At 38.0% G+C, this 27,992-nt stretch overlaps 1 protein-coding gene across 1 annotated transcript; it reads right to left on the bottom strand.

Annotated features, from left to right (window-relative positions):
- Positions 1-371: 371 nt before the first annotated feature.
- SEC23IP (SEC23 interacting protein) lies at positions 372-27,937 on the bottom strand. Its single transcript, XM_009277918.2, has 19 exons — positions 27,767-27,937; positions 23,456-23,991; positions 21,905-22,100; positions 21,169-21,362; positions 20,756-20,845; positions 19,287-19,407; positions 18,868-18,957; positions 18,067-18,208; positions 16,457-16,665; positions 15,650-15,768; positions 14,862-15,032; positions 14,403-14,498; positions 14,020-14,226; positions 13,211-13,366; positions 12,340-12,442; positions 9,759-9,944; positions 8,676-8,838; positions 5,458-5,558; positions 372-2,126 (listed from the first exon to the last, which is right to left on the bottom strand). The coding sequence occupies exons 1-18, from the start codon at positions 27,903-27,905 to the stop codon at positions 5,477-5,479; spliced, it is 3,000 nt and encodes a 999-aa protein (XP_009276193.1). The 5' UTR covers positions 27,906-27,937; the 3' UTR covers positions 372-2,126; positions 5,458-5,476.
- Between the last annotated feature and the right edge of the window lie 55 nt (positions 27,938-27,992).

The following is a 27,992-nucleotide window of genomic DNA, read 5'->3' as shown; positions in this document are numbered from 1 at the left end:
TGCTATTTTCCCAAAACAATTTCTCTGCTCCAGATGGTCCTCATTCACCTGCAATACTCCCCTGCGCATCCTTCCACTGCAAAGTAAGCTCCTTGCCAGCCAGGGCCCCCCATGCAACAACACTTCTCAAACACCCGTAAAATTTTACTGTTCCTTGGTGCTGCCGTTCCCTCCCAGGGGGCTGTATCACAGCCCATCAGCTTTACAGTAAAAGAAGAACGTGAACAAGACACCGTCAGAGCTATTTAAGCATATTCATCAGATTATTCGGTGTTGCACAGAGTTGATAAATATAAGTGTATAACCTTCCACCCTATGATACTTAAGATGAAAATGAGGCCCAGTGGTTGTGGTTTTTTGTTGTTTGGGGGTTTTTTTAAATATATTATTTGTATTCTAGCTAACAAAGCAGATTGTAAAGCTTAGAAAACTTGGTCTTCAGAGGTTAATTTACAAAGATACAAATACGTTTGTTTTGGATAAAAAGTTTCCTTTGGCAAACTTGCTTCCCAGAACAAGATGGACTTTGATAAACTAAAGCACGTCCAGTGGAAAGTCCCAGGAAGACTACAGGGCCGCAGCACACGGCATGCAAGAAGATGTCAAGGAAAGTGTTCAGTCTCAAGAAGCCAAACAGGAAAAATCTTCTTGTTGTCCACAACTATCTAATGTGAAAGTACAAGAGAAGATGGAGACATTATTCTTGAAGTCGCACAGAGAAAGGACAAGAGGCAACAGACACAAGCTTCACCTGGGAAATTCCAATTGTATATTACAAAAAAATTTGCAATCACAGTAGTCAAACATTGGAATAGGGCCCAGAGAGGTGAAGGATTTCCATCCTTGAACAAGGCCCAAAACCACTCCTGCCTTGAGCAGTGGAGCTGGACTAAGTAACCTCTCCAGAGGTCCCTTCCAACCTGTTTTCTGTGATGAAATACAAAACCTTGCTGTAAGGACCCACTGGAAGTAAGGTATTTTTAATTATAATAACCAAAATATATACACAATAATGTGTATTTTACATATACCAGGGGAAAAAAAAAAACATACTGCATTTCAAAATTCATTTACTGCAATTAACAGAGGCAATTAGTCAGTAGTAAGGTTAAGTCACTAATATTAAGAAAAGCCACAATTTGCATGTAAGTTGAAGCCAGAGGAAAGCTACAGAAGCTCAGTATTCAGAGACATGAATTCAAAGGATTTCATACTACCCGACTCATCTCAACTTCATTACAGGAAAATGGAGTTTGGATTGCAGGTCCGGACCTAGATTATTATCTAGCACCCATAAGCTTCAGATTCCTCTATTTACATTAACTGGTTTGAGATATTAAACTGCAAGGTCAAGGTAAGTATTTTAGTTCTCACAACTGCAGCCTAGTTTCACTAAAATTACCTTAATTACCAGACCAAATTGTTATTTTAAATTGTTCTTCATTTCAGGAGATGTGAACACTGAACTAGCTGTAACAAACCTCTAACAGTTTCAAAGTCAAAGGTTCATTTTTACTTAAAAAAAACCCACAATAAAACTCTTAACAGAGGCTTAAAAAGGTCTTTATAAAATAATTTCCATCACACTTACAATAGTAAGAAAATTATTCTGGTTGCTAGTTTTTAGTAAATATGAATTGTTTTGTGTAATCTGTATTAAAGATGGTTATAACTACAGTTCACATTTTATTTTGAAAAGGTGGACCAAGAAACGTGTCAAGAAAAGCAGATTACTGCTGTTTCTCAACAAGTCCTTTTTAATAAGGACATGCTGCCTTGATAGGCAAAGCATGTTTGACAGCCAGCTAAGACAGGATAGCTGAAGGAGAGAAGTAATGATTTGCATGCCAAAAAAAAAACTTCTTCAGCGATCACTTTGTACTTGGCAACTGTACAATTAAACTGCTTTTAAGATCAAAATTGTGTCATTCCATCCATCTCTTGAATGACAGTGCTGATCATCTCAAAATTTAAGTTTGCTTGAAGTGACACAAGAAGGTAGAGTCTGAGCAAGTTCTGGACTAGCAGGAAAAAAGTCTGATGCTTATCTTGTCATCTGTAACTATGAAAATACTAGATGTTCTTCAAAGTGTTTTTCACCAGGTCTGTCGGAGCAACAGGTATGGCTGTGCAGAGAAAACAGAACATGTACATATGGGAAATATGAAATATATCAAGTTCTCTATTCTTGCAGTAGTACTAATAAAACGAAATATGCCAACATTCAATTTCAAGAGGACTCAAAAAGATCTAAAAATCCATACACATTTTTTATCAATTTTTTAATACAATAAGCTCCTGAAATATACTTTTTGTGGACACAAATTGGCAATTACAATTACAAACAAAAAGAGCTCACAACAACTTCGCATAGGATGTCATTCACTATACATTTTAATTAGCTACTAGATTCTTTAACTTATGGTAAGAAATTATCCTACTCTAAATAGAGATGGAAATAAAGATGTGGTAGTTTATACAGCCGAGCTTTAATATGCTGGTGCATTCTCCTCCCTCACCAGGGCCCTCTAAAAAGAGCTGTAAAAATAAGAATAATATATAGAGTGTATAGTAACTTAAACAAATCTTCTAACCAACACAGTGAAAGATACTCCTGTGAATCTAATAAAAAGAATTAGATGCTAGTGGTGGCTATGCTTTAGTAAAGGACAAAATTCTCATTTGCAAGAGTCATTTAAAAACATCTTAGTGTTTTCAGTTTCCTTTCAACCAAGATACCAAAATAGATACAGGAAATGGAATTTCCAATTTATGTGTTAAAGTTGTCCCAAGCACTTCTTTACATTGTTTACATGAAACCCTGCATTATTGTTTCACAAAGAACAGCTTCAAGATGATCTAGAAGAGCTAAATCAAGTCACTCATACAAAATAAAAGTAGAACTCGAGAGGTTTTAATACCATTTGTACTATTTTATCAGTGATTAGAAGCAAAGAGATCGGTCGCTACTCGTCAATTTTAAGTGCAATGAATTCTTCTCATATGTAATTTTAGCTAAGATAGTTAACGCTACTGACTGACTTAGTTAAGAGTAAGTTACCAGTAGATGTCAAGAAAAACCTCCCAAGACAGAACACTACAGAAACGTACTATGCAGCAGATGCTGTGCATCAATGCTCCCCTTTTTGCTTTCAAAATTCATCCTCTGTATGATGAAGCACAGTGGCCACCTTAGTCCCTCTTCTGCTTTTAAGAACACCGTTTGGCCAGCTCCCTCCATCTTGCCAAAAGAAAACAATCAGCTAATTCAGACCAGAGATAAAACCGAACATCCAGCTCCTCCCTTAGCTTGCCTCTGCTAAATTTTTATCTGCTCCAAAACTACCACAGTCCCCAAGAAGTTAAAGGGATCTGCACTGGCCAACAGCACCATAAAGATCAACATCCCTGAGAAGAGGCAAGCAGGCTAGTAGATCCTGTCTATTTCCCTCTGCTGACAGCAGACACCATGAAATTAAACTGGACAGCAAGAGGTAGCTCTGCACATCAAAACAGGGAAGTGGTGAGGTCTCAGCATTCAAATCAATTAACATGAAAAGTATGAAGAGGGATCCCAGAGCCACCTTTGCCATTTACTCTTTCCCTTGAGCAGCCCACAAATAGAGAGGCTGTTTCTTCAGATAATCTACTTTTAGATAGGTAAATGGATGTTGCTGTCATAGGCACAGCGGGATAATCCATTACCTTCACACTGCCACCCTTCACATTTGAAGCTCTTAAAAGAAAAGAAAAAAAAGTAAAAGAAAAAACCCACATGCCAACCCTACCTGACTACTGTCTAACACTGGGGGAGAATTCTTCTTTCCCCTACTGCAAGACTTATGCAATAATATTTTACACAGTGTATGTAGAGACATTTCTTCTCATGGAAAAGAGATCCTGGTCTTGTAGTGTGCAGCTTTCCCAAGATACCACTTGTCATTAAGTGCATCCCAGTGGGCCCTAACTGTCCTCCCATTTAAGCCTCTGGGATCTGAATCCTAGTCTCAAATACTGTTAGTCTCAAAGCAAGTGCTGAGAGAAGTTCTGAGCAATTCCTAATGGTATTACAATCACACAGACTTCCTCGACTGTGCTTTGTTGCATGACCCCCTGCCAAACCATCCTCCGACTGTGCAGTTCTCAATGAAAAATACAATTATCCCAGCATCTGCTGAAGCTAAGCAACAAACCCACTTTTAGCTTTGTGGTGATAAACTGTCACATCCCATCCCCCTCAATGAGACTAAGAATTATTTCTGTAGCAATAAGCTTCATTTGATCTCACCCTAAGTGGTCATAAAGAAATAAAAGCAGAGAAAAAATTCTGCAACTATGACTTGAGACTCTGCATAAGCCATTGTGATAACTGATACACCACTGTCAGATCTGTGCAGCCAAACAGTGCCTTCTTCCTATTATTTGGCCATGCTTTAAAAAATGCATTTGATCAGCTATGACATTTCATTTTTTAAAAAGATGCTATCAACTGACCATCAGAAGCATTCTGTTACAAAAGACTACTAAAACTGCATGGTAGTAGTTAAAGATATCTAGAATATTCCTCTGAAATGTCAAGTATTTCTTTTCATACTAGGTATTATGTACCTTGACATTATCAGTTCTTCCGAAAATTGGAGAAATACGTCAGAAACTATCTTGCTGTATGATTCCAAAAAGGCAAGGTGCATATTTCTTCCTCCTTGCCTCTCAAAAGAGAATATAGCCTTTTCTACAACATCCAGTGATGCAAACTGGTGCAATACAGATCCTCAGTTAGGACACACACATCTTAAAATAAAAATACCTGCAAGTATATTTCAGGTCTAAGATACTCAATTATATTGTGTATTTAATTTCTTTTCAAAGTGAACCAACTTCCATGCTATATTGTTCCACTTGTTCTACTGAAATTCTTAAGCTATACAAAGATAATAAAATACTAGCATATATAGATGTCTCATTCAGTAATTTATTACTATCAATGTTTAACACCTTCTTAGGAGAGAAGCAACTTCTTCCCTGGCATACATGTGCACAGTTGGTCAACCAATACTACAATACGCACATTACAACACTGGAACACTGTTGGTGTTATTTAACCTACTGCACTGTAAATGAAGTTGCATCATATCCAATAACACCAAGTTTTCCTACACTTGAACATTCACTGAACAACTGAAACATGATAAAGAGAGATTGTATTTTTTAACATATTTGTACTGGCAATTATTATCCCATACCAAAAACTCTAACATCAGATATCTTTTGGGAATGAAGCGGGGGAAGAACTTGAAGACTTCCCCTGCATTTAAGTCTAGAAATTGTTTTTGCAATCAAAATGACACTTTGTGGCTGCCTGCTTCATAATTTAAACTTCAGAGGAAAAAGGGAAGGTAAAGACATCTAAGTTGCAGCTGAACTGAATATGAGTACATAAGTTATACTAGAACTTACAAATTCATGTTTCTATACATCAATGCTGTGACTGCTCAGGATTGATATTCATAGTCCTGTATATTTCTTTGAGAAACAGCAAGGCAGTGTCTTCAGATCCCCTATGAAGAATTTAAAAAAAAAAAAACAAACAAAAAAAAAGTGTTATTTTGGTATGGTCCATGTTCTAATTCTTGTAAGCCACACTTCATCCCATTCCAGCTCTCTAAAAAGTTTGCACAACCTATTGCCCTAGTCCTTATCTTTCAGGAACATGGCCTTACCACTACCAACTTCTTTTGAGCTACAATTCTTCATCAGTTTTGGATCATTTCTGCTATCAGACCTAGCCTATGCATTTACCTTTTTCTACTGCATTTTTCCCCCACTTTGTCCTCCCTAACTTACTATGGCTGCAACTTGAAATCCCCTTCTCTATCCACTTCTTTGATGTTACTCATTTAGCTTAAATCTCCTCAAATAGTCTATCACTTTTTGTCTGCGATGGGCTCCTGAATGTATTCCACCAAGAATACATTCTACTTGTCAAGGCTTTCCTTCCTCTACTTGCTCCACTGCATCTATCAGCCCATTGTCAAAACTTGGCCTTGCCTGTTCTATCAACAATATTCTAATTCTTCTCTCCTAACTGGCTGGCACTTCCTTGTAAATAGACTATATTAAATATCCATAGTCTTCCTCTCTTCCTTACCACTAAAAAGTAAGGAAGTTCTCAAATAATTTAAAGATGAATATAATTTTACAGCCATGTTTCCAAGTCGGTGTTTTCCCTCCCCTTTTCAAAATTAAAGCTTCAGGCTATCTCAATTTAAATTTAACACAGACAGATGTAATTGTCTTATTTGCCTATAAAGTGTTATTTAAACACACATAAACAATACCAATATAAAAGAGTAACAACCACTGTAAAAAATAACAAAGTTAAACAGGCAAATTTTAACAAAGTTCCAAAGCTGCAGGGGTTGTTAGATAGGGTAGCTTCCTGTGCTTTTTAAAAGAAATGACACAGGGAGACAGTAAAAGAGATTTAGATGGTCAGAACTGTGATCGTCCAAATGTGAGGAACATCATTTACAGAGCACCAGGACAGATTTAAATGTGCAAGCTAAGGGACTACAGATATTTTCCACAATTGAGCATAGAGGTATTAACCACGTTTCTTGACGGTCTCCACTATTAAACGAACAAGCAAACAAGCAAGCAGAAGGATCAACATGGAAGCTCTGTTCTCTCTAACATACAGATCATTTCATTTTAGGCTTTCCCCACCACCCCCCTCCAAAAAAAACCAAAACCAAAAAACAAAACAAAAAAAACCCCAACCCTCTCATATTTGGGTCATTAACCATCGTGCTTATCTTCCTTACTTGAATGACAAAAAAAGCTATGGGTAGCAAGTTTTTAAAAACCTGGCAATGATCGGCTGCCGCCTTGTGGAAAAGAGCTCCCCGTTCCTTCAACTGTACCCACGAAACGGCACTGCCACCACTGGGTCACCAACTGCTCGGGGAGCCCTGCAAGAGCACAATGCTCAACAGTGCTGGAACACATCAGCACTGCAGCCTTCATAATCCCTTCTCCAGCAGCTACTGATCTTTAACAATACAAGTGATATCGACTTTAATATGATCCTTCGGGTAATGCTTTCAATTCCGTATTTTAATCTCTGGAAAAATGCCTGCTTCTAAAAATTATTAGCTATTGAAAATCAAAACCTTCAAAAATAGTGTAGAGCGCCGCTTGTCCAGCACCTGCTAACTCAGAACAAGAGACTAGTATTTTGCTTACTGGAAGACAAAAACAGTCACTCCCCCCCCCGGAAGAGCATTTTGCACAGCTCAGCAACTGACATCCCAGCTTGTCTTTTACATATAAAGGTGTGCTGTTGTGTTGCCAAATACAGTTTACACATCCTTTGCTCTATCATTCCACATCTTGTGTATTTTCATGTGTGCTTAATTTTATGACAGTAATAAAATGCATACAATGACATACCAAAAAACCAGAGCCAACTCATAAGGGCAAATACAATAGGTCAATAGTTACTGCTATTCCTATAACTGGAAATATATCTTTCTCCATTGGAAACATGTAAGCACTTAAAAAAAAATCCAAATCCAGATAAGGCAATGGCGTACTGCAGCTCTGACTCCATGATGACACCAAACTCTGCTTCTTGTTCTATAAATTGTTCCGTATATGAGCAACCACTGTACACAAGTGGTAAATCATAACCATCCAAATTTACAGGAAGATCCACTGTGCCTTTTTTCTTCCTTTTATTTGTTAATCTTTGATAGCAGAGCATCAATACCCAGCAATTTCATTCCAACATGAAGAGGTAATAAAGTTTTACTACATATTGTAGTCTAATACAATTCCTTCATGAATAGTTTTATTTGAAAAACTAGTTGTCAAAATGCTCCTGGAGCTCTCTTTGTTCTGAAAATGATTGTAGCTAAAGGTGTCAAAGTTCAAGAGACCAGTATGCAATGTCTTTATTGCAAACAGGACAATAGGTTTACTTTGTGCTAACACAGAATTTTATTTTGAAATGAGATTAGCTAATAGTGACATCTAGGTGTGACACCTTGAGACTGACATTCATGGACAGTCATATATACCGTTTTCCTTAATACTTGAATCGTCTCAATTACATAACACTTGAGCATCCAGAGCATAACAAATTTATCTTTACGGTATGCCTGTGTGGGAAGGCAACATCTTTCCAAACAAGAGGCCATTTCAGAATTAAGTGATGAGGACGTCGTATCCAACTCGACAGTCATCTTTTCCAAACATTTCAAAGATTACAAAGACCCAGAAAACTCAGGTGTCCTAAGTCATATGCATACACATCGACCACTAGAACAACTCCTATTCTGGTAGCTTTATAATTGGTTGGTCCTTTTGCAATGTTTAACTTCTCAAATCAGCAGTCGCCTGAAAAATAGACCTGTGTATATAAACCCAGTTATTTTTGTCAAAACGTACTTGAAGTGAAACACTAGGGCATGATTTTTGACAGAAATCACCTGACTTTTCATTATAAAATGCTCAAGACAGGAAACATGATTCTAGCTATTATCATACTGGTCACAGGTAAGTAACAGACAATAGGAGCAAGATAAATGGTAGGCATGTCATTACCAACATTTAAAGACACACAGTTATATCAGAAAAGCAGTATTTACAGAATCACAAATATTTCTTCTTACCAGTAGCACAAATGACTCTGTAAAGCAAAAAGGTATTCATTGAAGCTTTCTATTGGTTTTTCTTGTAGAACATAATCAATACGACGTCCTCCATTTAGCATTCCAACCTTCACTAAAAAATCTTCATCTTTTGGAGGGTCTGGACTTTCTGTGATCTTTTCAGCTAAAATTAAAGAGTTTAAGATTTAAACTATTTTCAAGCAAAGCTTGCTTGAGTATAATCAAGAAATATCACCCATTTTCCCTGCTACAATTTCCAAGTGCTTGCAATAAGACAATAACAACAGCCTCAACTGACTAGCATGCCACTGCATAATTCAGAAAGGTTACTGGAACTATAGGCTTATTTCTTTCATAACAGTTTAAACAGAGTTTGTTTGAAGAATAGCTCACATAAAGTAGTAGCTGAGCAATTTTAAAAACAAACCCCACTGTTTATACATAGACAGATCCAGTCATTCCACAAGCAAATAACCTGAAATAATATATTTTTACATCCCCCTTGCATAGAGTCAATCACTGTCCTCAATTTAAACTAGGAGGAATGTTTTGTCTTTGTAAGTATACACAAAGCCAGCATTACTAAACATCAACAGATAATTCACAAGTGGGAAGCCTGCCCTTGGTATCATTAGGGGTAATATTTATATCTGACTTAAGTTTATTTTCCTCAGCAGCATTTTTTTCTGTTAAAGCACATACTTAAATGCTTCTTAGCTCATCCCAAAAACTCAGCAGAACACTACTGAAGAGAATAAATCTCACAAATAAATATTTATTTGTACTCATTTGCCCTGAGAAGAAAGAAAACACAACTGATTTAGAAACCTGCCCTTCTAACAGAAAGTTGAAAGGTTATACAAACACAAGCCTAAAATATCCTTCAATAAAAGTTAACTTTTCCGTTCCTAAAAGACAAAAAAATGCAGCAATAGATCCTACACTTAACATTAATACCCCAAATGCACAGAGGCCTCCTTAATAGGGTCAGGAAAATCAATAGCAAACAGTTACTAGGATGCTCAAGTTTCTACTAATTTGAGATCAATAAGTTATAAGAAAACCAACAATGTGTCCACATACCTTCTACCACTTGCTTTTCTTCTTCCTCTTTAATTTGGTTAGCTACTTTCTCCAGTTCCGCTTGTAGCTGAGTTGAAGATGTATGAGCACGTGCAAATTCATTGAGGGTCTGCCATGCGCTCTTCAAAGAGCTAATAAAACCCTGTTTCAGGTCAGATCCCATACGAGAGAGAGAGTCTTTCAACTCTAAAAATCAATCAATCAATCAATCAATCACTCACCATAGTAGAAGGATTTAAAATTATAAACTAAGACTGGAATGATTAAACCCTGTTCAAAAAACATCCCAAGTATTAGGAGAAACAGGCCTGCTATGTCATGAACATGTTTCCTGCTTCTATATTCCATTTAAAAAGATTAGGTGAAATGTAATTAATACACAATTAATTTTTCATTGTATGGGTCAATGAATTAACACCTACTAGCACAGGAAACAGTCCAACAGCCTCCAAGTCCAGAAGGGTCCACAAAAATAGTTACACCAGCCAATCCCTCAACACCACCATCACCCACATTCACCCCTAACATCCTACACTAAAGGAAAATTATTATAGAGAGGCTAGTTTCAAACTCCAGCACAGCAGAAGAGACCAGAAGAGCTACCAATGTCTCTTGCAGTAGTAGTGAATCTGGAGAAGCGCTCCCAGACAACTCTAGCCTGTAATTCTGCTACAGGTCAGTAATTGTGTCACCAGTAACCAAGCTGCCATTCAATACTGGTGGGAAACTCTGAATGAAGGAGAGCTCTTCACAGTAACTGATTAGAACCACATGGGTCTGCTACCTCAGGGGTCATGACTATTCCATGGAACATTCAACTACATCAAAGAAAAACCAGTAAAGAGCAACAGACCATATTTTTCTCCTTTACTATACACACTTTTTGAGAGTTGTAACCTAAAACATTCCTTAACAAGTACCTCGTCTAGTCTAGGAAAGCAGACTCATTCTAACGTACCATTCTAAAGTATGAATGCTGCAGAATTTCTCCATCCAAGTGCCTGAAGACAGGCTTTCAGGAGGGCTTTGTGAACTTGTACAACAGTAATGTTGTCAACTGTACAGCAAAACTGACTTTCCTTATTAGGTATGCAAAATTTAAGTATAGCACCTTGATCTGATGTGTACTCGTGAGCAACAAAATCCAGTCCCTGCCCACCAACGGCTATGGAACCACCTTTTTCCTCAATGTTTCCAATACTGAACAGACACTGGTTAAACACTTCATGGTGGTCATTAGGGACAAGGTAAAAGAAACCAGCAAATTTAGTTTCTGTTTCACATGATCTTAGAAATTAAGGTGAACAAGTGAGGTACAGCAATTTTGAAAAGGAACTTTGTTAATTAGAAGCTCAAATCTGGAGGAATTACGATTACTACATTTGAATGCAGTTGTGAATGCCCAACTTACGGGGCTGGGAGGAATCCCCTCTGACATTTATGAAAAACATGGAGTTAGATATCCAGCAACACTGATTAGTCTCTTGAAATTTTACAATATTCTAATGCATCAAATGAGTAAATTAGGAATGAGATCCATATATGAAATAAGTTTTCTTTTTACCCAAATGAAGTCTTTTTCTGCCTTTATGATGTGGAATAAGAACTGGTTTTAAATCCATGTCTTCAATGATCATTGGTTCTAACCTGTAAGCTACTGGATCAAGCTGTTAAGAAACAACACATCGACATTTAGTTATCTTAGAAATTATTCTAATTGTCACATTTCAGTGAAAAAAAAAAAATCCCTATTTATGATTAATAGAGAACTATTTTTTAATGCTGTTCTACTTCAGTTTACAGAAACTCAGTTCATGGCCATTTAGTTTAATCATAAGATTAAGCAGGTTCATTAACTAATTAGGTCTTGCTCTCCTACAGACAGAGATTCTAAGAGAGGAAACACAACAGTGAAAGAGCAGCAAAACTTCCTTGCACTCTGATGTTCTCTACCAACATGTCACTGTTTAATTGTTAAGTGAGATGGGACAGAAAAGGACAAATGTATGCACTGCAAAACCTCTAAGGATTTCTAAATTTCCCAGAATCTAAACTGGAAACTCAGAAAAGTCCTGTAAATGGCACAAATACAAACACTTTATAAAAATCCACAAGAGTGGCTTGAAATTAATGAAAAAAGAAAACTCGTGAGCAACAAAATCCAGTCCCTGCCCACCAACGGCTATGGAACCACCTTTTTCCTCAATGTTTCCAATACTGAACAGACACTGGTTAAACACTTCATGGTGGTCATTAGGGACAAGGTAAAAGAAACCAGCAAATTTAGTTTCTGTTTCACATGATCTTAGAAATTAAGGTGAACAAGTGAGGTACAGCAATTTTGAAAAGGAACTTTGTTAATTAGAAGCTCAAATCTGGAGGAATTACGATTACTACATTTGAATGCAGTTGTGAATGCCCAACTTACGGGGCTGGGAGGAATCCCCTCTGACATTTATGAAAAACATGGAGTTAGATATCCAGCAACACTGATTAGTCTCTTGAAATTTTACAATATTCTAATGCATCAAATGAGTAAATTAGGAATGAGATCCATATATGAAATAAGTTTTCTTTTTACCCAAATGAAGTCTTTTTCTGCCTTTATGATGTGGAATAAGAACTGGTTTTAAATCCATGTCTTCAATGATCATTGGTTCTAACCTGTAAGCTACTGGATCAAGCTGTTAAGAAACAACACATCGACATTTAGTTATCTTAGAAATTATTCTAATTGTCACATTTCAGTGAAAAAAAAAAAATCCCTATTTATGATTAATAGAGAACTATTTTTTAATGCTGTTCTACTTCAGTTTACAGAAACTCAGTTCATGGCCATTTAGTTTAATCATAAGATTAAGCAGGTTCATTAACTAATTAGGTCTTGCTCTCCTACAGACAGAGATTCTAAGAGAGGAAACACAACAGTGAAAGAGCAGCAAAACTTCCTTGCACTCTGATGTTCTCTACCAACATGTCACTGTTTAATTGTTAAGTGAGATGGGACAGAAAAGGACAAATGTATGCACTGCAAAACCTCTAAGGATTTCTAAATTTCCCAGAATCTAAACTGGAAACTCAGAAAAGTCCTGTAAATGGCACAAATACAAACACTTTATAAAAATCCACAAGAGTGGCTTGAAATTAATGAAAAAAGAAAAAAAAAAAAGTTCTTTAAGCTCTGAAAATGAACAGGGAAAATATTATCAAGCCAACCCATGCCTAGAATGCTAGGTATGGAACCTATAGCCAGCTCTACTTTACTTTTGCAGTAAAAGACCACAAATATTTGGAATATATATTTCACTTGGGTCATTTTTTTTTAAAAGGGCGTATTGGGAAATGTGTGTAGGGGAACAGGAGGTGTAATGCTCAGAGGCTAAAACTTAGTATTCTGCATTGTTGTCATCTGCATCAACTAAAATCAAATCTCGAAAGTACTGCTTACTCACGGGATGATAGATATTGAAGAATCCCTTGCAAGTAGGAAGCCTGTAGTTTTCATCAATCTTCTCCACGCCTCTCACAGTAAGGAACACACCAATAGGAGAACCAAGAGCAAAGAAAATATCTGGTTCAAAGTCCAAGGCACTGTAAACCACAGAAACCTACCAGACAGAAATCAGATACATAATCTCTCAGAACTGCCAGCTAGTTAATATAATGCTTAACTAGGAAGGAAAAACAAGTTGTGTATTAAATCAACCACATGCTCACAGTACTTCAGCTTCAGCTGCATTGCCCTCTTCCATACTAATACTATAGTACTAGTACATTTTAATACTATAATATTGAAATGTTTTTCTTAAAAAAAAGTTCAAAAGTACAAAAAATAAAAAAATAGATTTAAAACAGGAAGTCTTCAAGTTTTGTTTTTTAAGTTAAGTTTGAGGTAAAACTTAAATACAACAGCATAAATGGATCAATTTGGGCTACCATGTTAAATGTAACGCCACAGAACCATTCAATATTATGTCATTCACATAGTTCTGCTTCTGGAACACACCATGTTTACAGCTCACTCACTGCTGAAAGAAAAAAGGGATTGTAGTGACATCCTTGTTATAGTAAGTTTTGCTTTTCAGTAATCTAACCCACTCTCCCAGCCCTCCCTCCCGCCAAACGGTAAAGTTCTACATAAACATAACTTTTGTGCAACAATCAAGGGAAGTAGCACAAAGTCATCAACATTAAAAAAAACAAAACCAAGCAAAAGGACAGTATTGTTCCAAATGAATCATTTCAATCTATGTAGTCTCACCTGGCCAGTTCCAACTTCAAAATACTCATAGTCAATGTTCACAGAAGAAACGGATGCACCAACTGGAAGCTTCCTCTTTGAGTGCAGCTGACCAGACTCTGAAGGGGAGACAGAACTAACCGTCTCTTTTGCTTTCTGGGCATCTTCTTGAGTTTGGAGTGTGGCAGCCAGCACTGCTTTCTTTTCTGCTACTGCTTTCTTTTGTTCCTTTTGAGACAAGTTTCAAAACCAGGAAAAAAAAGTTCATTTCACAGTTGACAAAATTCCTTTAATATATCCATGATGTTAACAAGTGTGCTAAAGAATAGAAGTTACTCCACAGCAAGGAAGTCAGTTACATTTGTTTAACAACTTCTTATTTCATTCCTGAAAAATGTACTTACCTGCTTGGCTGCTCTATCTTTTACAAAATTAGCTATTTTCTTTCTTGGTCCAAGAGGTATCCCCATTTCCTTCAGGTCATCGACTGTACACATCAGCTAAAAAAAAAAACCACACACATCAAAGCATACTTCATAACTTTTCTAGTAACATATATCATTTCTTATTCACAATGACTTATGAATTAGATAAGACATTTTATGAGGCTACAGAAATAAGGAAAAAATTAAAGAGACATGATACAAAGTGCCCCAAAATAATTGGGAAAAAAAACCTCAAGAAAAAAAATTCACATAACGTTTAGTCTTCATGTCAGACATTAATTATCTTACCCCTTTGCAATGCTTTCACGCCTCATGGTACACTAAACTCATTTAAAAAAACAAAACAAAACACAAAAAACCCAAACATAAGCCTCCATACCCTGGCAATCCTCATAAGTCAAATGAACATTATTTTACCAGAGACTCCATGTCAATTCGCTCCTTTTCAAATGTGCTTGCATACTCCGACAAACTAAGCATTTCCAGAGTCTTCTGCAAAGTAAGAACATCATCATCTACTTCAGGCTCACAAAAGTCATCACCAGAAGTAGTAATTGAGGAGCCCAAGGAACTGGTATCTTCAGTCACCTTAAAAACAAAACAAAAAAAAAAACAGCACAGAAACAGAATCACATCATCTAACAGTGAAAAGCCAATATGCAGCAAGTAAATACAAGTTTAATTACTTTCTCTTAAAAACATTATTATGTAAGCTTTGTAAATTTATGCCCATTTTTAGTAAAGCAGGATACAGATTTTCCACTAATAATAGATCAGCAAAATACATATTTAAAAATTACTAAGAGAGGCAAAAGGTTTCTTGAGCTTTCCGACACTCAAAAATATTTCCTTTTAATCATCAAACAACTGGTCACTGTTTCTAGCCTGAACACAGATAGATTCTTTCCCTCTTACGCATCTCTCCCACCATTCAGATACTGTTAAGACCAAGTTACGTGTCCACAAGGGTCAAAGCTGATGTTCATGATCAAATCCCTTTACTGGCTTACTTGGAATTTGAGAGAGATGCAAATAGCTTGTCCTGAGAATTGACGATATTTACAAAACTGCACATTTCCATTAACATGTTAAAATGTACTATCAGAACCCACAACTGTGTTTCAGCTAATAAATTCTGAAAACTTAAGAAAAAGTTGCTGAAAGTATCAGATCTATTTGCCTGGAAAGACTAGCATGCAAGTTACCTGTTTATCATGAACAGCCACGTCTTTTACAGTCCCATTAACACCAGAGAACGGTCCAGTATTTACTGATGAAGCCAAGTCCTTCTGGTTAGACAATATGTCAAATAGAATTAAGGAACCTGGAAGCAGGAATTAAAGTTGCCTTGGGAAAAATGTCCTATTTTCTTGTCCCTAAATCCTAAGCAAGATTTATATGCAATAGTAATAGCAACGTATAGATTGATCAAAAAGGATGGTTGAATTAAAACTAAAATACCCACATATTAACTTGAACACAATCATTCTCAGCAAAGAGCAAACCTTTTTTTTTCCCCCCATTCATGTGAAATAGCTTTATATAGTTGCCATGATTAAACTGTCTTTCCTTAACCATCTTAGATTGCTTGCCAAACTGGAGGAAAAGTACCAGCCCCAACCAGTATGTCATATGTCTTTGTAACACTTACTCTATGCTCCAAAAAATTATCTTACTTTTAGTAAGTGGGGGTTCTGAGACACAGAAGTTACCCACCTAACAAGACACCAGATAACCTGTCAACTTTTAAACACAAATTAGACACTAAGTCTTCATGAAGGAAACTAAGGGGGTGGGGGGGCAAAGGGGGAAATGCATGCATCCATGAAGTACTAACCTTCTCTCAAAGCTTTATAAACTTAGCTATTGAGAGCTGTTTGACTTTTAGTCACCAGTATTCTGAAAGACAGCCATGCCTACCAAGTAATTTTAGCCTTATGCTTAATGAAGGTTCCATTTCCCTTAGTGTAGAAATGCTGGTTTTATCCCAAATCAATTCCTTAGATAATTACCTAAACTGTGCCCAGCCACAGAGACTCCTCCTTTGAAGTCTGGGTTGCGACTCATGAAAAGAGCATACAAACGATTCATTTCCATCCCCACTTTATCCACAATCGTCTGACAGTAGGTGGGGCTGTTGTAGAACAGTATGTCAAGGAGTGTTTCATTGGTGAAGTGGCGCAGGCGTCCAATGCTTGGCAAAGTGATTTTTTTTATGTTCCTAGTAACACAAAATCATTAGAAGCATGAATGCCTTTACAGAAATGCTGATAAGAACTTGTTAACTTTTGAAATGACAGGTAGTAGAACCGCAGTGTAAATACTACAGATATGGTCTCTACAGACATTAAAAAAACCCATATAGCCTTCTGGCCTTGCAGGTTCATACATTAGTGCTATCTGCTGATTGTACATAATTGAGAAAGATACGGCTCCCTTTTTTCTCTCCAGGCTGAAGGGATGTCTGAAATAATCTCTTCGCTGTTCCAACACTGCTCTCATATTAACAGGGAAGTTTTGTGAGCAGATTGGTAGAAGCGGAAGACAAAAAGAACTTGCATATAAAAACTGAAGGTGAAACTGAAGTAACAGGCAACATAATGCTCTCTTTTTGGAGAAAAAGCTTGGCATCACCATCTGCCTGCCTGGAGTTAAGACAGCTGCAATGGAATTGCTAGAGAACTGAGACTGCCTTAGTTAGTTAGCATTGCCTGGTTTGATTAACAGGCAATCAGTGCCTCTTCTGATCAATTCTTCATCAGTGAAGAATGAGGATCTTCATTCCTCATGATAATGCAGCGTTCAAATGAGAATAAAAGACTTAAGACTCTAGGAAAGCAGTATAACTTGACTGAGCTAGAACAGTCTGGAGAACACCAGCGTGCGCTCTAAGTGGTACAGGTTGCTACCCTTGCAATTTCTACTTCCCCATCTTTGAGCAAGAGAAAACAGCTTGAAATGTCAAGCGACAGCAAAGGGATAGGCACCAAGAACTGATTTTAAAATAGACTTTAAAATGCTGTAACTCTCCTACCCAAATATAGATACTTTGTTTAAAAAAAAAAAATAATAATAATAATCTCAGCTTAACTGCCTAATCATAATTCAGGTACTACTCTAGGACTGAACAGAGGGCTCAATGCCTTCTTCAGAAAGAGGACACTGACATCTCCTAGGATCAGACTCAATGAGACTGCAGGAAGGTACAGGAGAGAAAACTCTCCACTCTAAATTGCACATACCTGTTGCTGGACAATACATCCCCATTCTCACCACCTCATACTTACGATCACTATCTCTACACACTCACTCATCACCACGTATCAACGCATTAGCCACTTTCATGAAAATGCAGTATTGAAAAAATGTGTGTGCATATACATATCCTGTCACTCAGTGTCATGAAAATAAACAAGAGAAAATATTCCACATGCCTTTCCAGCTTTCCCTATACTCCTCATCAAAATGTTAATTTAAAAAAATTAGCGATTCTCTTTTGTAACCCAGTCATACATTTATTCATCTAGCCTAAAGAGCATATTAACTTTTCTTTTTATCCACTTTACGAAAACTGTTAAGATGCAGCTTGTATGAAGTTCACAACATTGAACAGTATACTCACCTGTCTACAACTGTTGCATCTCCATGCAGAGAGCTATGCCAGTGAACTGGGAGGAATTCCACCCTGCTTACTTTACGTTCCTCTAAAGATTTCTTAAAGTGAGTCTGCAACAACTTCAGAGAAACAGTCCTAAAATCATCAACTGTAAAGAAGAGGAGTAATGAAAATCTGATAGTAGCAGTACTCAAGTAACACACAATTACAAATATTCTTTTCTTTTTTCCCCACTCTCCAATTTCAGACATAGTCAAAATACAAATGAAGGAAACTGCGAAGTGCAAAAATCTTTGCAAGTATTACTCCTCTAACCATAAGAAAAAATATTTTTTTTAAAAGTGGATTTTCTAGCAAGCTTCTATTTATCTCACAATGAATGCATTTTTACTCCATGACCAGACATGGCCTTCTTAATTCACTCAGTTGTGCTGGAGTGTATTTTTTTTTTAAAAAAAAAAAGCAAACAAAAAAAACCACCCCACACAAACACCACCACACACACAAACCACACAAAGCAAACACATATACTCACACCCCAAAAAAAACCCACGCCCCACACACCCCAAAAGCCAAACCACTCTGCAAGTCTAATATTGAGGACTAATAATAACAGTTAAAGCTGTAAGTCTGACAAAACACAGGTTCTGCTTTTGGAACATTATCAGGAAAAAGTCCTACCAGAAATTGAGCTTCTTAACATTAGAGACTTTTTTTTTTTTAAAGACATACTTACCTGAATATGAGATACAGAGACCCACATTTAAACAGTTAATACAACTGCTCATTAAACAAGCAAAAACTTACCACATTCAACAATGCTTCTAAATCTCAAGTCGCATACAGGACCTATGCCATGAACCATAAATACTAGATGGTCAATTTGGGACATTTCTCCTGTAGAAAAAGAAAATAAAAAATTCAGAGTACCAATATGTACTGCAGTGGTGAAGTTTTGAGTCAAGCAATGTTAAGATATACTTGCTTTATAAAGCCTATTACATAAGATGGTTCAGGATATAACACAGCCCACAGGACTCCTTTGATTAAAAAAACCCAAAACCAGATAACCTCTTTCAAGCAGCTTACACGAAGGACCAACTTTAATCTTTAGACTCCAGGCACTAACAGTGCATTGCCACTCCACCCACTATTGTCCAACTTTTGCCCAGAACCAAACTGAGCTGACTGCTCAAGCTGCAGACTCACGTACAGTAATCACATACCATCAGGAATTTCATCATGGTCATCATCAATTCCACGTTTTACCACCCTCGGTCTTGCCTGACCATCTTGAGTGGTGCCCCAATCATCTGGTGCGGCAGAAGGTTGGAACTGAACTATGACCTGAAAAAAATACATTGTCCAATTATAAACACAAAAAACCTTATGATTCATATTGTTAGTCTGAAAGCATTGCATCGTTTAACACACTTTTTGTTTGATTGCTTTACCTTGCATCTGAGACAACTGTTTTCTTTATTTAGCACATATTAAAATTAAAAAAAAAAAAAAAAAAAAGCCTTAGAAAACCCTAGGGCTATTCCTTGTGGCAGCGACAGCTTCACTAAAATTAGATTCCGAAATAACACAGATAATTCTCATTAGCTTGAAAAGCAACCAGATGACTTAAACAAAAGTAACCACTAATTGAAGAAGCTGGCCTGCTCAGTGATTCTTAACAATTTTAGCTCCTCAAACAAGCATTATTCAAGCTCCTCTTTCCTAGACCCCAGTATCCACTCTTTCTTAGCAGATTACTGTTTATGTGAGGAAACTGAACATTACCCCTATTTACAATTACTCTATCATGAGGGGAAATGAAAAGAAAAAAAAAAAAGAGAAAAAGAAAAAGAAAAAAAAAAGAGAGCAGTGCTTTTCAGGGAAGGACAACAACATTCAAAGTAGCCCAGAAATCCTAGGAAGTGGGGAATTCAGTAGCATGGCATAAGACTTACCCTGACTCGGTATAGTCTGAACTCATATTTATGACACCAAGTGATTTAAGTGCTCCTTCTCTAGGTTTTTACTGGACAGAACTCCTTAACCAGCATTAGTAACTGCTTAAAGTAGGAGCAACTGTGATCCTTTCTGGCCCTTGGCTTATTTTATTTATTTATTAATTACTGCATCTGAGAAAGTGAACAGTTAACAGCATTGGGCAATAAGGCTGAAGTCCATGTTTTAATCACATGAGAGTGTTAGCAGAGTATTTAGAATAACTTTTAAAGCTTTATTTGCTATACTTTGTCATGGCCTAAAAATAGTTGCAGTGGAAGACTTCTCATGGCTTAGATACACAAACTAATTACCTTATAGTTAGATTAATGCTCTTCTCCATGTGAAAGGTCTTAGTTTAAATTACCTTCCATTTCATACAGACTGTCTGAGGCTAAACTAATCCAAATTGCCTCCCATTAGCTGCCAGTTATGCATAGTCGAAATACTTACCATGCAAACCCTTATTCTTCCTAGGTTTCAGAAAGCATTGTCTTTTAATCACGTGACAGCATGCCGAAGCAAGCAGGAATTCAGTGTTCTATAAACTTTATCATCTTTAACGCACACATATCCAAACCAATCAACAAATACGCTTCAAGCAAGGCTAAGACTGCATTCAATTTACACTTCCACCCATCTGCTCATTCACCCCTAATGAATTTTGTGAGAACAACCAATCACCAAAATCTATTACCTTGGGATTATGCATAACAATTGTCTCCCCATTTGGGAATTCAAGTCGCCGATGCCATTGATTTGTAGTTACAGCCCTTTTATATTCTGCCTGAAACAGTAAACAAGTTACACAAAATCAGTATGCCAAACTATTTTTTGGCCTCGTGCAGCATCTGTAATATTAAGGTTATAATTTACGTAACTTTATTTATACAAAAGTGTCACGTGAAGCACTACACAAGTTGATTTTAGGTCAGAGTGGTGCAGGACCTATGCATGAGCAACGTGGCCTTCTAGCCACTCCCCTTTCCAGGATTTGCTTACTTATATTCCAGAAAGTGCGTTCTGGAAATCATTTTAATGAAACACAAAGAAGTATTTCTAAGGTCATAAATACAAAGAACGTGAAATTTATGTAAAGGTAATACTAACCTCTAGCTTATCACTAAAATCCTCAGTGTAAGGAATAAACCGGCTATCCTTGTCTCCCTTATAAAACCACATGCACCGTCTCACTTCAGAAGGCTCTTCTTCCCAGTAAACAGCTTTTCTCATTCTGTCATAGAGGTATACATCATAGCGTCCCCCATCAGTGCTCAGAACCACACTCTCAGGATCAGGCTGGACTATGACACAAAAGTCACACTCGGTTACAATATTAACACATACAATCTCTTTTCTCTCTCACCCCATCACCAATCACTCCTGTGATGAATATTAAGCTATTAAGACAGATATTTATATCATGGTTATACAAACCTTGTATAACCATGTATAGTTTCCGCTTTGTAATATCAGACAACCATTGCGTAGCTCCTAAAACACTTCTATATGCTCTGTACACAACCAAAAGAGCTTTGAACAACTCCCAAATATGAATACCTATTCCAGAGCTGACAGAGTTTAACAAAAAGGCAAACCAAGACACAGGTAACTAGGAGTTCTATGTGAAAATGCGATATCCACTAGGGATGTACATTTTAACACTGACAGCATCAAGCAACAGATAACGTAAGCGAATAAATTGTGGCACAAAATACATTTTCGAGATATGTATTAATATTACTTATTACTGCCATATCACTCTTCCATACGCGAGTGGCATTACTCTAGTATCTTCCTTCTGTTCATCTCTGAATAAGATACAATTAAGATTTTCATAACTGACCAGAATTATAGATTTCCTCTAGTTTTGCAGAATCCAGAATGCTGAATGGCATCCATATTTGCTTGTCCTCCACCTCCTTACAGTAGAACCAGTGAGGCTGAACCGGCTCATATTGGTTCTGCAGCAAAACAGGAGGTGCCTGGACCAGTGGACCTGCAGGCCTGGGAGCTCGGAGCTGTGACTGAGACTGTGGAAACTGAAAATACATACAGGTTCATCACCTCAATCTCACATAGTTTTTACAGAACTGATCTATACTTTGCTATAGAGAACACTCTGAGCCTTTATTTCTACCATTTTTCCCCCCAAGAACATTATCTTTCATTCTAAAAATGTTATAGACAAGCTGTCCACTTTGTCATGTTTTTGAAAACTTACACCTCTTTAAATTAAGAAAGGATGTGAATTTCGTTCCCACAAATACTGTTAAAAACTGTTATGGTCTATCATCTTGACTACCTAAAACCAGTAAGATTTAAAATATTCTCTTAAATTTTCAAAACTCAGGCTGAGCTTACTTCTTATGGCCACCAAATTTGACATGTAAACAAAAACGTATTCTTCTCATTATTCATTTATACATAATTACATTTTTGCATAAAGATTGTCAATTTTAACAAGTGCCCCCCTCAGCAGATTTCAAACTCTAATGTAGCCTCAGTGACGCAAGAAAAAAAACTATTTTGAAAGGGACTAGAGCCTACATAAAGCTGATCTCATACAAAATAAATTTGTACAAAGATCCCAGTTAGTACAACTAAAAGCAAGTGATGTCAGCAGTAACAACTGCTTTGGTCGATACAAATAAAAAAAAAAAAAACAATGACGAATATACTGTACAAATATAAAATCAAGCAATCAGAAGTTCTGAAATTCTTTAATCTAAAACCCCAGATTGTTCAGGTTCTACTGTCTTTGCTATGTTTTTTGTCATTATATAATCTTTCTATTCTTTATTCACAATAGCAGCAATATAGCAATAGCTCAGGCAAAATAAAAACAATTTTTGTTGTTTTCAAGGAAAACTTGTCAGGTTATTACTAATCCATTTACATTATTTTAGTAATGTCTTTGTGATGGTAAAAAAGAATGGAGATTAACGCTTTACATCACACAAAATCCTCAACCTGGCTTCACCAGCAAAACCAGCTTGAAAAGAGATTTTTAGCCTGTATCTTGCAAATGGCTGAATGACCTCATTTACAGCAGAGGCACAAACAATGCAGCAGCACAGCTGAAATGGCAGCAAACTCAGTAACAGACAGAAAAGAGCAAGAGAACTTCACAACCTGGCTTTGTTTCTGACACCAGAGGCTCATGCAGATACAGCCTCAGGGTACACTCACTTCAAAGATCAGGAAGTTTTCCTAAAGCAACAGTTCCAGGCTAGTTCAAGTGCAAAGATTTTGCTATCAGAAACGCTTCAAGATTTTTTCGGGAGTTTTTTGGGGGAAAAGAAAAACCTTCAGAAGGTAAAATATGCAATTCAAAGAGGAAAGTGACTTAAATGGTTTTGTTCTGGTACCAGGACATCAGGAATTATTCATATACCTGTGTCAATGATCCTGGAGGTGTCTGATACATCTGGACAGGTGGTACAGAGGATGGTGGGTGAGGAGGTGCATGACTCTGTTGCAGCTGTGGCGGAGTAAGGTATGGGTTAGCTCTGCTGCTCAGGGTGGTGTGCCGATAAGGGTTATACCCCTGCTGAGATGTTCCTTGGGGAAGAGTAGACGCATTTGCAGGCGGGGGACAGCTCTGCTGAGGAGTCTGGTAAGCTGTGATTCCCACCTGTGAAGTAGGTGGTGCACTGTAAGAGGACTGTGACTTGGGAATATGCGGTGAAAAGGCATTTTGCCCATCCTGCGACCCAGACACAAGTGGAAGTGAAGTTGGAGGCCTGGAGAAGCCTGGTGCTCCAACAGGTGGTGCAACAGTTGTTAAGGGTGGCTGCCCAATACTTCCAAATGGATCACTGCTACTAGGGACTTGAGAGAAATAGTTGAAAGTCTGTGGTGGGTTGGGGCTTGCAGAAGTCTGACCCAAGAAGCTGTCCTCTTCACCAACATCTGCAGAATCATCTGCAAAAACAAAAAGATCACTAGAGATATTGTGAGAGGTTCAAACCAGTTAGTGTATGTAGTCAAAATGTTCTGTAACATTATCAGCTATTTCCAAAACTCTGTTGGCCCCCATAAAGCTAAAAGTATTACAAAGCTTACACATCCTTGATGATTAAACACACCATAAAATGAAACAAAAGATACAAAGTCTTCAAGAACATTTAAAATGGACCATAAAAGTCACTCAGTGTACACAGATAAAGCAACAAAAATTAAAAATCTGAAACGAGACCAAAATATGACTGAAGTCAGGGCCTTCCCAAGCCAACTTGGCAAAGAACCCTGCTTCCAAGGCACTAAAATCCCTTCCAATTTCCCTTATGCCTACCAAATGCAAGAGCAACCTTCGTTAATTTCCTTTCACCATGAAAACTGTTACCAAGCATGGGACTTTATGCTCTAGTTTTTAGAATTCCAAGATCAAATTCAAAAGTAGAGCTTAAGGACATTCCCAAAGAGACCAAACCTATTGGTTAAGCAATCCATTCTCGCCTGCTCCTTCAGCAGTGCCCTCGCAAGGTTTCCCATTTGACTTGCAAGGTGGCCACAACTCATCACTCCAAGTCACTCGATGAGCAAGACTTACTCTGGTTGTCTCTACAAATCCTACTCTGGCACAAGAGCTAAATCTCTGGTGCTAGAAAAATAAGTCCTCATTCTGCATAATTGCAGGAGAGGGCTTTAAAAGGTGCAAGGCCATGACTGCCCTTTTGCATGGAGAAAATACATAAACCAGGTCCTGGTCAATCACAGTTTTCTGCTTTGCAGTGATCTAGGAACAAGTGGGGAGAAAAGTGGTTTGACATTATCATAGGTCTTGCAGTAAACTCAGTTAAACCTGGGATGGTCTGAGCATCACTGCCTGCTGAGGGAAGAGCACCTTGCAAGCAGCCAATGCAATCTGCAGAAGTCATAAGAGTGTTGTCATCTGCTCTGGCCATCAAATAATCCCCAGGCTGTGGGGAAGAAACCACAGAGCTATCATTGCTTCTCTGCTATGCAGTCCCCAGCCAAAGAGAGAGACCAAACATCTCTGCAGCTACAAGCAGCCAATAACAAATGTCTTTATCTGTAGCCAATATAACTGTAATATAGAGTATCAAGGGAGCACAGGGGAATCCACAGTGAAGTCTCCCTAGGAAGCTGCTGTTCTAATTAATTAATCATAAAAGAAGCAGCTGCCATGACTAAAAAGGACTATTTTAACCATCTTTTATTTAGCAGTCTTTTCAGACAGTGTCAGTTTGAGGCAAGCATCACCTGCGTTTATCAATTTCTGTTATTTTCACCTATAGCTTTTATTCCACTTTGATGAACAAAACCTATGTATGTGAACCATCATGTGAAGAATACTAAAACCATTTATAAGCAATGACCACTATGAAGTCAGGCCTATGGATTATCTCCCAACTACAAGCAGAACAGCCATTTATACTAAATAAAAGGTCTCAACTTCTAAACAATAAAATTCCTCTTCCTTTCACATTTCATAAATATTGTGGAATAGAGAGAAGCATACTGCATACCACACTGTCAGTTCCCTGCTTTCCAAAATAACCGGTAGCAGAGCAGGCAATTCATCTCACCATGTCAGATCACGATAAACATGTAGCAATGTGCTGAAGAGTTTTCAAGGCCTTTACCAAATGCCTGTTCACAAAACACTGTTCTCCAATTTCAACTAGGGTTCAGAGATTTAGTCTAACTGTATCTTTCCTTGCAAAATGAGGTTGACAAAAGTTCTGCCAAAACAAAAATTATACATAGAATCATAAAGGTTGGAAAAGACCTCTAAGATCATCATATATATATATACACACACACACAAAGTTTTCCAACACAGTGCATTACTTTCTACTTGGCCTTTTTCTAATTTTGCAAAAACTATGTTGGAACATAAGCCCAGACTGGCAGAAAAAGAAGCACTTCATACAAATTTAAAAATTTCCTATGAGTGCACAGTTTTGACATACAAGGGCAGTATTCTTCCCATATACAAAACAGTCTTTCTTCAACAGTGACTGTGTGACAACCTCCTGTATATCCCTCCCTGTATAAGGTGGTACCTTGTCATTCACAGATTGTCACCTGACAAGCACAAGTAACATTAGTCCACTTCCTCATTGGGAACACTCCTCTCTGTCTACAGTAAGTTTATTGGTTCCTTCACCCACACCTGAGCCAGAGAATGTATCTTCTATCATCAGCCTGCAAAGCACAAAACACTTATTACTCACTCTTGGAGATACAACAAACTTATGACTGCACAGAGCTTCCTAACGTTGGCTATCAGATGTCAAGCAATTCCTGAGATCAATTCTTTTTTACATTTTACACAATTTAAACTTCAAACTCAAGAGCTTGTTCCTTTCTGCTTCAAACTATGATTCAAGATACAAACTGCTCTACACAGCCAGATCCCTATGACACCTGGCTGGACAAATGGTGAGTGCAATGGACCACAGAAGTAGAACATTTAATTGGGGGCTAGGGGGGCCTTACTTGGACAGACATGGAATGTGGCACAACCTCTGGCACTGAAATTCACTCCAGCTGCAAAACTATGAATCTTCATCCGATTAAATTTTAAGTGACATGGAGAGTATATGATTCATCACATCAATGAAATCACATCAGATTTTCTCCCTGGCTAGCTTCAAAGTCTTCAGGCAATTGCCACATGATAGTCATCTGTGCAAAGCTACTGGCCAGACTAGCACTTAAAAATTACTTTTTTTAAAAAATGAAAAACAATGTATATTTGCAAGAAGTAAACACTATAAGGATTGCACAATGGAAGTAGTAAATATATCAGCTACCTAGATACCTCAGGTAAGTAGGAATAATATTCTAATGCTTTTATCCCTCCCACCCAAAAAAATGTAGTCGATCTAAAAAAATGTTTCAAAGCCATACTTGGCAAACATTTTATTAAATCTACAGAGATGTGCTCCACTGATTTCCAGCTATATTAATACTTATTTTAGCTAAGATACATCAGCATTGAAATCAAGTCTTGGATTTTGGAGTCAACATGTACCAATGCAGTAAAATTTAAAATATCTGATTTCTAGATGCATTTCTACTGTTTAGGGCTTTAATCTCAGACTGAACACATTTCCAGAAAAATCCATTCCTTTATCTGAAACTGTTTGAACATCAGATTTTAAGTTGCACGTGCATGTGTTTGGAACACTGTTGAGGCTTTAGAAGGAAAGGATATTAAAACCACGGTTAAATTAACAAGGAAATTCAAGGTGTCTGCTTAACATGCTATTTTCACTCGGGGAAAATAGAAGATAACATGGAAGAGGAGCTTAAAAAAAGTGAAAACACGAAGTACACCCCTGAACGGAAGTACTGACAACTTCTAATTGCCGAAACAAATCCGCTAATCAATGAACTGAAAACGATAATCATCCCCTCTCCCTAGACACGGAACTAAACACCAAGTATTAAGCACACGCAAGGAAGCGGAACATATACATCTCAAGCAGCTTGTCTTTCCTGAAGCTTTAACGCCCGACAGCTGGCAGCGACAACCAGATCAGAGAGCTCTACGGAGAGATTAGGGTCTAACCGACACGCAGCGGGCCCAGAGGCCGACCAGGCCCGCAGCACCCCTTGGCAGGCCCCGGCTCCCCCGGCCCTGCCCCGCCGGGCTCCCGCGCAAGCCCTCCGCGCCCTCCCGCTTCCCTCACAGCGGCCCCTCAGCAGCCCCCGGCCGCCCTCCATACCGCCAGGAGAGCGGGGCCCGGCGGTATAGCCGGAGCCTGGCTGACCGGGATGAAGGGCACGGTGAAGTTGAACTCGGTAGCGGAGGAAGAGAAGAGCAGGTTGGTGCCGCCACCGGTACCCCCAGGCTTCCCCGCCGCCATGGCTGCACTCCGGCCACGTCCCTTCCCCCGCGGCAGCCCGGCCCTTTCCGCCCTCACCGCTTTGCCCGCTTCAACGATGGCGGCGGC

Source organism: Aptenodytes forsteri, unplaced genomic scaffold, assembly GCF_000699145.1.
Source record: "Aptenodytes forsteri isolate BGI_AS27 unplaced genomic scaffold, ASM69914v1 Scaffold15, whole genome shotgun sequence".
NCBI classification, from domain to species: domain Eukaryota; kingdom Metazoa; phylum Chordata; class Aves; order Sphenisciformes; family Spheniscidae; genus Aptenodytes; species Aptenodytes forsteri.
The sequence above is the reverse complement of the archived record's forward strand: the minus strand, read 5'-3'. Positions and strand labels throughout refer to the sequence as shown.